Genomic DNA, 12,259 nt, shown 5'->3' on the forward strand with positions numbered 1-12,259 from the left:
ACCAAACAGTGTAACGAAGCTGATGGGGTACTTAATATACTGTAGTGCATTTGAATATGAAAGATATTTCATTTGTCTCATAAACACATCATTAGTTTTAATATATGATTAATAAAATAAAAGAAAAGAAGAAAATTAATGGTGGTGTGGTGTCCATAAATGATAAAGTAAGAGAGAAGAAAAATATTTGCATAAATGAATATTTCTATCAAAGGACTAAAATACTAAAAAAAGTTCAAAATTTTGAAAAATAGGGTATTTCAGTAAAAAAAGTTTATATTGTAAATTTTTAAAAAATAATTATTGAAATAGTTATATTTGAGAGTTTGCAATTTTTGTAAACTTAGCTTAATCGCTTGTAAATACATAGATTGTTGTATGTGTGTGTGTTTTTTATAATAATATTGTTATTTTGGTCAAAAAGAATGAATTTTTTTTTCTTTTAAAATTTAGCGTAATTTAACTTTTGTTAGGCCAATAACTCAATTTTCCCGAGTTCGATAAAAATTCTAAATGTACCGTTAGAAATTTTTGGATGGTGGCTTTGCAATTTTATTCACGACGTTATGTTTTTGTCACTGAAAGTAGTCTAAAATAACTCAAAAGTCATTTTTGCAAAACTCTATAGTAGTAGTATTATTTTTTGTTAGATCGAAATTTGAATTTACACATCACCTATATACCATTAGAAAAGTATCACCGAAAATTTCTTAAAGGTACATTTAGATTTCACACCGGTCTCTAAAATATTGTCATTATTCGAAGATGAAATTTGAACTTATGAACATCCAAACAATTAAAAAGCTCATGTATTTTTTTTTTATAAAAAATGAGTTGGTAAGTATTTATACTTGTATGAAATTTTTATAGTATTTGCAAATTTATTGAAGTGGTGAGGTTCACTTATGTTCTTATTCGATAAAAATCTTATCTAAAAAATTGTAAAATATCGTATTAAATCCTCAAACGTTATATACACATACACTAATACACATAGCACATGTTATGTGAAATTTATAATGTTAAAAATAGTTTGGACAAATCAGAAATTAAAACTTTACTTACTTACAAGTTACAACCGCCCAATTAAATAATGGTAGGAAAATGAGACATCATTAGTCTTAATTTCTTATTAATTCATAGTCATGACAACTAGTCTCGTCTTAGTCGCACGGACTGAGACATTTATTATTCTACAAATTTTGGCAGTCATTAATTAAACATTAATGTTTAATTCCTCATTGACAGGCTACAAACTACAAAGCAAGATTCCTATAATTATTAGTACTATATATTTCTTTGCATTTTTTAACCTTTCCTTCAACTATAATTAAGTGTCGTGAAATTAATAAATTTGGAGGCATGCTAAATATTGGGATTGTGAGCTCTTTAGACTTTCAAGAATAATCAAATGATCAATATATTTTACTTCGAATTTGGCATATGATTCGATTTCTGAAATAGTCAATGATCGTTGGATCCTATGCTTAAGGAATGGCCTGCTGTGCACAGCAGGGTGTTGTGGTTAAAACACAGCAGTTAGTGAATGAAACGCAATTTTACTTGTTTTCTTTTCTTTTCTTTTTTGTTTAATTGTGTGTGTAGACATAGCACAACACCTGCTATGCACAACAGAATGATCCATTTCCCATCCTTACACATCAAAAATCAAGGTTCATACTCAGAATATTTGATTTGAAAAGAATATTTGATTTGAAAGGATAAGTAAATAAAAACGTCTAATGATGTAAAGTTCGTGTATTTGATCATGCTTGATTTGTGATAATTAACAAGATGACAATCAATCGCTTGCTAGGAGATAGTCATTTATTTACCGAACACAATTTAGTGCTCGGTAAGTCTATGACATAGCTCGGTATTTGCTTGGTAAGTTAGAGACGATTGTTTTAACGAGTTGTTCCAACGCTTATTAAGTATTCTGTGATTCATATTTACGAAGTATACTTTTGCATGTTTTATTAGAAATGAGCCACTCACCCTTTAAATGGAGTTATAAGGAGGAGGGTTATCCACACTTATATAGATTAGATTGAATCTTCACCAAGTCGATGTGGGACATAATTTAGAGAATTTAACACGCCCCCTCACGTGTGGGCCGGAAAGGACATCGGTCTTCCATCACGTGGGTAGGCAATGCAAGAGATAAGAGAACCATCATCGATGTGGGCCAGAAAGGACATCGGTCTTCCACTCGTGAGGTAGATAAGAGATAAAGAGAAATCCATCATCGACTTGGGCCCGCTCTGATACCATATTAGAAAATGGGTCACTCACCCCTTAAAAGACTTTATAAGGCGGATGGTTATCTACACTTATATAGATTAGATTGGATCTTCACCAAATTGATGTGAGATAAAATTTAGAGAATTTAACAGGTTTCGCAAACTATTATTGTCTTTTGTGTGTCAACAAAAGGGTTTCCATAGGAATCAATTTCCCCTAAAGAATCTATGAATCAATATATACTTATAGACAAATTTATATTTTAATTGAGCTATTGAATTATTTTTGTTAAGGAGAACTTATAGGATACTCCTTAACAATAATCGAAGTTGGGCCAAATTTAGTATTATATGGACATTAGACGTTTTCCATGGGCTGATGTAGCCCAATTTAATTCATCGACTTTCCTTTCTATAATTTCTTAATCCAAGACCCAATTTTCACTCCAATCCATACCCCCACTTATTTTTTTATTAACAAAAAAAAGTCTTGAGATAATTCCATTGAAAAGTTTGGAAATGAGTAAGCGAGAGTTGATTACATTAATTGTGTGTCCATTTCAGTGTTTATACACATTTTCATAATCTATCACTCATATAAACAATGAAACTTTACTAGAGTAATTACATTTCAATTTATTACTATTATGTCTATTGCAATTACACAAATCGCTTGCAAATATTTGATTAATTCGAATTACTTGTTATTTAAGTAAAACATTGAATAAATGGGGCCACTAGCTGCATAAACTACTTGACTTGCATCAAAATTAAATCCTATAAATTAGAACCACTTTTTCTTTTGCAAGAAAGTCCATAAACCTAACTTTAAGTCATAATTGAGGGGAAATGGGGAGCTAACTTTTTGATAGTACATAATTTAATAAACAGTATTTCATTAAAAAAATGCCTTCTTGTGGGTGGTTGAGATCATGAGAAAATTGCTTTATTTATGTGAAGCATTAATTCTTTTACATAATTCTTAAGTAGAAATTTAGTAGCCATACAATTCCCCAACATGTCTAGATTAAATCCTCCACGTTTTCCAAATGGAATTGGACCCCATACTATCCATTCATACTATTCATTTTAATACCATGTTATTTCATACTCCCTCAAAAATAGGCTATTTTATGTTATTCCATATTGCACATTAAAAAATTGACTATTTTTGTCATTTTAGTATATCTATAAAAATAATTAAATAAACCATCTACATTAATAGTGACTACTCTATATGGGAAAATGAAGGGAAATGATTAGGTTGGCGGGGTTTAAGATTAACCCCCTTTATTATGTGGCATATTATGATTTTATAGTGTTAGCAAATTAGAGATAGATTATTAAAATTAAATCAATTCTTTATAACGAATAAAACCGATTGTGATGAGTCATGTACGCATGAAAAGAGACTATATCAATATATCTATTTAAATATTAAAAGATGTATAGTCATTATCACAACCAAATCTAATCCCACTTCATAAACCCCTAAATCATAACCGTAAAATAAAATAAGTTGAGAAAACACTTTTTACTTTTTGATTATTTTATATTTACTCTCATCGCCGGAATCTTTTAGATGCAATGCATCATGCTATTATACATAGTTCAAGATTTAATAACATTTAAGAATCATCATATCATTCAAGAAAACATCAACTTTTGATCTTATCAACACCTTTATCTTTTTATAGGAAACTCCATCGTTTTCTATTAACCGAAACTAAGGAAATTAATCATTAAATTGTTAATCATATACTGATAATCTAGCCAAATAATGTGTAGTCGCACGAAAGTGTGGAGTAAATATTTAATTAATTACTATATGATTTATATATTTATTTGAACCTAGTAGCTTTAGTTAAAGAAAGTTCGTTGGTACCTTAAATTCACCATTTAAGCTAGACATCTTGATAAATATTAAATAAAATAAATTTTAAATTGTAAAAAAAAAAAAAAAGAAGATGCCCACCAATGTCAAATCCTTAAAGATAACATCTATTTAACATGTGTGACATATGTATATCTCAAAATTCCCTTGTTCTTAGTCTTTATCAAACTCGACGAGGCAATTGAAATTTATGTGATTGGGAAACAAAAAGATAAAGGGATTAGTTTTACAAAAAAGAGAAGCAATTATTAATCATGTAAAAGAAGACTATGTGGGGGCATGATCGCTTACTTACTTCTCAATTTAACCACACTATAAAAATGTGCTCCGTAATAATAAATTATTTTGATTTGCCGAGATGAAGATTTATAAATTAAAACTAATCATGTGATACTAGGTCTGCGAATAGGAGTTCCGTTTTGCTATTTTAGTCAGTTCGTGAATAAGAGTCCCGGTTCATTATTAGTACTATAAATGTAAGAGGCACCAACATTCTACTGACTCATTCCACTCACATATCATTTAAAATTAATACTCCCTCTGTCCCCGATTAAGAGTCACACTTTTCTATTTTGGTCCGTCCCCAATTAAGAGTCACACTTCATTTTTACCATAAATGGCAGTAGGTCCCACATTCCACTAACTCACTTCACTCGCATTTTATTATAAAACCAATATAAAAAAGTGGGTTTCACATTCCACTAACTTTTTCAACCAATTTTTCTTTAAATTTTTAAAATCCGCGTCCGGTCAAACTGTGACTGCTAATAGGGACGGAGGGAGTATATACAAGTGAGTCTTATATTTCACTAACTTTCTTCTAGCCGTTTTTATTAACATTTCTTAAATCTTGTACTGGATAGAAAGAAATGAGACTCCTATTTTTGGACAGAGCGAGTATATCCCAAAAATAATTACGGAAAAAAAAATGTGAGGGCATAATAAATTACCGAAAAATGTGTAAAAAACATAAATAAATTACATAAAAACTAATTTTCCCACCTAAGAATGTGATAAGATAGCGACTTAATTTCATTTCTAGTGCGGCGTGTATGAATTCCAATCGGGAAAACAGTAAAAGTCGCACTCATTGCCCAACGACTCTCGCCACCTCCCAAATTGCGCTTTTGATTTGACGCCCAAATCACGAGCTGCCTCCCACTCGCCCCGCCTTCATCCACCCACCGTCCGATTTTCTCCAACGGCTCAGATCTCTTCAGACATTTTTATTGCCGATTTTGGAACTTAATGCAATCGTGATGTGACGCGGAGATACCAACTGTCGCCGCGAGTGAGCTCAGTCTCTATCTGCCTCGCGTCTCCATTTTTTGTGAATTTTTTTATTTTCATTTTTTACCATAAAGTTGAACATTAAATATTACCTTAAATGGAAATAATATGACTCCATTCTAAATGATTAAAATCTTAATTAAAGAACAATTCTGAAAAACAGAATGAAGAAAACTATTTTAGCCTCTAGGGAATGGAGACCCGCAAGTGTTTAGGAGTCGTTATCGGAATTCATTCTATTGTCAGAGAGTAAATTTATAGTAGATAGAGAATGGGAAAAGTGTGTGGGAATGGAATGGAGAGTAATGAGGTGGGGAAAAAAATGTTTATGTTGCAATAAGCGCGAATTGGCTGCTGATCTGACCGCTAATCATGCTCGGCAGCAGTGGCGGACGTATGAATATTTATTGATAGAGGCTAAGATTTCTAAATTTTATTTTAAAGTATATATTTCAGTAATAGATAGTTTGTAGGGGCTTTTAAAAATAATAAATAGAAAAAAAAAGTTAAAAGAAAATTCATTGAGGGCTTAAGCTCATCCCTCATTACACTTGGGTTCGCCAACGCTTGGCAGCACGGCGTTTCTCAAGCAATAGATGTCGATTGATCGGTCACTCGGCCTGTTGCGATGCCCTAAGTTATTTGTACAAATCAAATAATTTAATTATGAATATATGATATCTTGCAAGCCGCACGAAAATATTTATGATACTCCTTACGTCCACGAAAAATAGGGTACTTTATGAATAACACGGGTTTTAATGTAGAATTGGTAAAATAAGAGAGAAGGGAAAAAAGTAATAAGAGAAAAGTTATATTAATGGAATGCGAGGTCATATTATTAGTAGGAGAGAAGTGAAAAAAGTAAGAGATAAATAGTATTAGTGGAATGTGGGGTTCAATGTTATTAGTAAGAGATAATTGTCAAAAAAAATTTCTTTTTAAATGTGCTCTATTTTTATAGACAATAAAAAAAAATGGTAAACGTGTCATATTTTTTGTGGACGAGAGGAGCACTTGTTTTATTTACAATTTTCATATAGTAGAATATGAAGAATACTAGAGTCCATTTTCAACGTAGCCTCAAACGCAGCTGCCGCGAGTAGCATAAGAAACGCACCTGAACAGTACGTAATAATAGCGGCGGCGTGTGTGATTCCACGTGGCCTTGAATTAAAAGTGTAAGACACGTGGCGATCGGAGAGAGGGGGGACCACCAGAGAGGATAGGGTGGCGTCTCTGAGTATCCAAACTGGCAGCCGACCTCGTTAGTCCAAACCCAGCAGCTAGGCTAACATGCGCCAATGCTTACGTCATTCTACTACTTCTAATTACACTCTAATTATCAATTATACTTACTAATTTTCGTATTTTACTGCTGCCACACATTTACAGTATTCATGAATTTATACAGTATACATTATAATTATAGTAATGGACACAGTACTTTAACTTACAATATACTGTTGGGTGGTAGACGAAACCACTTAAACTTTTAACTATACAATCGACTTAATTGGCTTCAAGCTCAATGTGTCGGTTGAATTTTGATTTTTTTTTTCTAAAAAAATAGAAGAAAATTAACGTAGAATTTGAGCGAAAATATGTTTGAAATATATAGAAAGGGGCTGCGATTGTACTCCCTCCGTCCCAAGATAAGCAACACACATTCCTTTTTGGGATGTCGCAAGATAAGTGACATATTTCCTTTTTTTGGCATTCTCTTTTTTACTTTTTCTCTCTACTTTATAAACTCTCTTACTTTATTCACTTTTCAATTTAGTAACAAAACTCCATTTTCTTAAATCACGTGCTTAAAAGTTTTAGGTCACTTATCTTGGGACGGAGGGATTATTCCACATGAACACGGCGGTTGCAACATGCACCATTGTACATGTCATTTTAAAGTTTTTTAAATTACTTTTTGTCTATTTCAAAGTTTTTATTTTTTCAAATTAGATTTTTAAGACTTATTTCACTGACTATACTATTCTATAATTATTTTAAATTATGTACTATATTACTATTGAACCAAATATTTTATTGATTAAGATTACTCTTAATAATATTCTATACTCATCATACATAATTTGATCAAGTAAGAACATACTCAACAATATAATTTGATGTATTTTCATAAACATAATCAAATGATCAGGCTATTGATTCGATCTTAATACACTTGATTCATAGTCATGCTCAAAACAACCAAACACTTATTTTCAATCTACATGTAGACAGTAGTATTAACGCATAATTTTCGGTCAACAAATTAGTTATTTGAAATTTAAACAACCCACACGTGCAAATTAATAGTTTCTTGACTTTCTTCCTTATTACAACTAGAAAGTTTCGAAACTATGGAACTTGAATCTTGGGAGAGAGTAAAATTTGGGCAATGTTTTTTGTTTTTATAATGTGGTGGACAGTATAAATAGGGTGCAAGTCAGCTTGACTTTGGGGAACATTAATCAAACAAGCCTACCAATTGGACTAAAAATAGTTTTTGATATTATCAAGATCTTAACTTAATTGCCTGCATTGCTACCAATCATAAATTTGGTTAAACACAATTACACAAATATCATATGATATGGAGCATGGTACATGCATTCATGACATGGGGAATAAAACATAGAGTGCCATTAAATATGCATAGTTTATGGAACTAACTATAATACTCCCTCCGTGCCAAGTTAGGTGACTTGTATTCCCTTTTGGAATATCCCACTAATAAGTGACCCATTTCCATTTTTAACAAAAAGTCATCTCTCTTACTTTATTCTCCACCTACTTTTCTCTCTCTCATACTTTAGTGATTTACTCTCTCCACTTTAACTTAATCAAATACCATTTCTTAAATCTCATGTCCAAAAGAAGTAAGTCACTTATCTTGGGACGGAGAGAGTATAATTAAGCGGAAATTTATGCAAGAGTGAACTACGAAATTAGTCTTTGAATAATTGCAATCTTCAAATTATTTTATTAGCACGGATAGTCATATTTGAGCTGCTTTTGCATTTTTTTACTACCAACGATTCACCATGTTTCAATTTTTAACCTTAATGGCATTTTTCAGTTAGAATGAGGCTACAAAATATTATATGAACTTACTGCAATTCTTATTTGCATAGATACATTACCAATATATTTTATCATTATTAAATAACAAGATATCTATTTTGTTAAACAAAATCACAAATAAACTGTGCGTAGTATCTTTATCTAGAAATTAACAAAAAAATTTTTACTAGTTTCCCCTCAAACAATAGTACAGTAAAAAAATCAATGATATAATTTCATCTTCACTTAACAACCGTTGGATGAAAAAGAAGCTGTAATTCAGTGGTTGACTATTTTCCCCCATACCATAGCCCTTGGCCACACCGTATCATAGCTCTAGTGGGCTGTGGACGGAGTAGCTAGCAGACAAGATCATAGGATCTGCATGTTTTTATTGCTCTGCCTGCAAATATTGATCATGCAAATCCCCTCTCTCTCTTAAGCAGTGAGTTCCAAGAAATCACGAGGGCCATCTGTTTATGTTAAAAGATCTCAACTTTTTACCACAAAATTAAGAGGGCTTTGTTTAATTTACCACAATTATGCGTCCAATCCATTAATCTTGAATGTTTTTGTAATAAAGTTGCAATCTTGATTAATTAAAGTATAAAGAATTTTTGTCATTATATATTTGTAGAGTATTAGTATTGAAGAAAGAGGTGAAAATCAGCACGCTTTCGCTTGCTGCATCAGAGACATAGTTGGTTGCGTGTATTTTGTGGTAATTCCGTTTCCAGTTTTGGAGACTGCTTTAAGAGGAGGGAATCTCTTCAAGAGAGAGAAAATATTGGTGATGTGATGATTGAAAAAAAAGCCCACTATTGCTGAAACTGAGCACGCTCAAAAGTGTGCTGCATAAAAGCATAATTCTATATTGCATCTCTTTCCGCTTCATTTCTTTTCCATCATTTTATCTTTTCTTCAAAAGGTTGCTTCTTGTCCGCACCCACAATTCTCCTCTCTTCGAAGAAGATCAGCTTGTGGGCTCTCATTAATTCAACCTTTGGAGACTCATTCCCTTTAAAGCTTCGATCTTTATTGTGTTCTTGCTTGCATAGCTTCTCACATCTCTTTCTTGATGGGGGATTATTCAAGGGAAGATGAAGGGTGTCCTCAGCTGCTGGATTTGATTCCGAAATGGGCAAGAGAAGAAAGAAGCCATGGAATCTCAGAGGAGAGGAAGCTTGAGCTGAGGCTTGGTCCACCGGGGGGAGAATGGGCCATCAAAGAAAGCAACACCGCCAGTTCTGGAGAGAGGGAGAGGGAGAGACTTCTCTCTCTAGGCTACTTTCCAGCAAGCCCTTGTCCTCAAAATGCAGTCTTGAAGCCTCCATCTCCATGGCAGCAGCAGCACCACCTCCATCCTTCATATCTCCATCTTCAACATGGTCAGGGACAGGTTGCTGTCAGCAAGGAATCCCCTCAGCCCTGTAGCAATAGAGCAGCAGCAGAGCAGACTGCAGCAGAAAAGAAGGCATTTTCAGCAGCAAATACAGCTGTGCACAACACTGCTCAGAAAAGGTGCCCCTTTCCCTTTTGCCTATTTCTACTGTTTTTTTAATTGCCTTTTGTGAAAAGAGTATATTCTCTGCCTTTCTCTTTTATCTGGCCCTGCATTTATTTGCTCATGTTTCTTGTGTGGTCCTTGCATTTGGCATTTTTTTGTTTGTTTTACCTTCTTCATTTATTGTGATTTCCCTTTCTGTGAAAGGCTCAAACCCTTGCCAATTCTCAAGATTCTTGGCAATTATATCTCATGATCTTTTAATTCAGTGATTTATGAATCTTGTATTAACTCTTATCCTTTTGTTAATGATGCAAAAAATAGAACTGCACCTGCTTCAGTGGTGGGGTGGCCTCCAATTCGATCATTCAGAAAAAATATTGCCTCAAAGCCAGCTTCAGACTCACCAGATGTTGCTCCGAGCAAGGTCTCGAATTCGGTCGAAAACGGGTCAAGAACTCCTTTTGTGAAGATCAACATGGATGGTATCCCAATTGGGAGGAAAATTGATCTCAAGGCATACCACAGCTATGAGAAGCTGTCATATGCAGTTGATGAGCTCTTCAGAGGCCTTCTTGCAGGTATCCCTCAATCAAATTTTGCCAAACTTGTCTGCGTTGCCTCGAGCAATGCTCGAATGGATAGTGTCTGATTCTTGTGTTGTTTTATCTATTTGCAGCCCAGAAGAAATCTTGCGGTGGTGGGATAACGGATGAGGGCGAGGGAGGGGAGATGATCGGAGGGTTATTGGACGGGAGTGGGGAATATACCCTCGTGTACGAGGATCATGAAGGCGACAGGATGCTCGTTGGGGATGTTCCTTGGCAGTAAGCATCTTTGCATCCATGAATAATGTCCCTTGAGTTTTGTTTGTTGTGTTTGTTCCTCTTATATTCGGCTTGATTTTGTTAAGTTATATAACATGAGAGGACTGCATATTTGCTATATAAGAGTAGTAATGTTTTTCATTTGGCTTTAAATGTAGTTTGAGTTCTTTAATGAGTTTGAAATTAGACAATTGTGCTTTCAACTTTGAAAAGTTATTGCCTAAAACAGTTTGGTAGTAACACTTTTGACACAATCTCTTTGCAACATAGATATGGATTCTTGAAACATAGATTGCATTTCAAAATGAATGTTTGTGGTTACATTCCAAATATCTACTTGGTATGTTTTTTTTTTCCAGTGGGATTCAAATGCTTACTTGGATACATTCTTGAATGTTTTGTTATTCTTAGCATGTTCATCTCAACGGTGAAGAGGCTTCGTGTGCTGAAAAGTTCGGAATTGCCTACATTGTCTCGTGAGTCTCCTATATCCGTTTCTATTGATATCAAACTCCTTTCTTGCCTTGACAAAAAATAGGAAAGTGAGATGTCACGTTTTGGTGCTAATGGATGCCATTTTCGGATCGATTTTGTTTTTGTAGATGGATGCAAACAGGGGAAGCTCTCCATGAACATCAAAGTGTAGCGAGGTCATCTACCTTTGTGCTTAGTTTCGACATTTTAAAGGACTGATGTTCGTTTTTATTGTGTTTTGTGGATTCGCTTGTATATGTCGAAGACTATATCTGAAAAATCTTCATTATGTTGTTTAAACTTTTGGCCTTTCCTGGGTTTTGTAGTGAAGGTGAAACTCAAGCCTTAAATGTAAAAACTTGCACCTTTTCTATGCTTTTGGATTTCTATAGGAATATTTCATTAGGTTTTGAATATTTTTCTCAAATTTCGAATTTTGCCATTATAGTTGACCAAAATTTTGCAAGAATCTGTTTCATGTAACTCAAACAGTAATGAATCCATTAATATAGAGAGGAGAAAGTTGTACTAAAATAAAATTGAATATTTGAATGATGCGACCATATACAACAAGGAAATTAAGGGTGTCTCCAATGGCGGACGTCCCAGTAGGACGTCGCCGACGTCCGCCGTAGTGAAGGGGAAAGGCGCCCACGCCCGTCCCATGTCCTCGCCCCTCAGCCATACCCGACGTCCGCCACTGTGGCGTGGGTAGAACGTCCCACCGAAAATTATTTTTTAAAAAAAAAAAAAAAAAAACTACATAAATACCGCTCGTGTCAAAATTTTAATTCCGTAAATTCTAATTTTAATTATGAATTTATTAATTTTATTGCGAAAAGACCTAGTGGGAAGTCCTAGTGCAATGAAAAGTCCTAGTGAAATGGGAAGGGCTAGTGCTGACGTGACAGACAATTTTTGTGGGAAGGGCTAGTGGAGTCCTAGTGGGAGGGGCGCCACCGGA

The 12,259-nt window shown here is 33.9% G+C and overlaps 1 protein-coding gene across 1 annotated transcript; it reads left to right on the forward strand.

The window, feature by feature from the left end:
* Positions 1-9,011: 9,011 nt before the first annotated feature.
* On the forward strand, positions 9,012-11,709 carry LOC125203844 (auxin-responsive protein IAA26-like). The gene is made up of 5 exons (XM_048102329.2): positions 9,012-10,011; positions 10,319-10,575; positions 10,674-10,821; positions 11,233-11,297; positions 11,424-11,709. Exons 1-5 carry the CDS (start codon positions 9,569-9,571, stop codon positions 11,465-11,467), a joined length of 957 nt encoding a protein of 318 aa, XP_047958286.2. The 5' UTR covers positions 9,012-9,568; the 3' UTR covers positions 11,468-11,709.
* The last annotated feature ends 550 nt before the right edge of the window (positions 11,710-12,259 follow it).

Source organism: Salvia hispanica, chromosome 6 (assembly GCF_029641045.1).
Source record: "Salvia hispanica isolate PSC_SH4W2 chromosome 6, Shi_PSC_v1, whole genome shotgun sequence".
Lineage (NCBI taxonomy): Eukaryota > Viridiplantae > Streptophyta > Magnoliopsida > Lamiales > Lamiaceae > Salvia > Salvia hispanica.

Bases quoted from the DNA above. Each gene is read 5' to 3' on its own strand.
- LOC125203844 (XM_048102329.2), top strand. From the start codon at position 9,569: ATGGGGGATTATTCAAGGGAAGATGAAGGGTGTCCTCAGCTGCTGGAT. The intron at 10,576-10,673 runs GTATCCCTCAAT...ATCTATTTGCAG, and splicing joins CTTCAGAGGCCTTCTTGCAG to CCCAGAAGAAATCTTGCGGT. The intron at 10,822-11,232 runs GTAAGCATCTTT...TGTTATTCTTAG, and splicing joins GTTGGGGATGTTCCTTGGCA to CATGTTCATCTCAACGGTGA.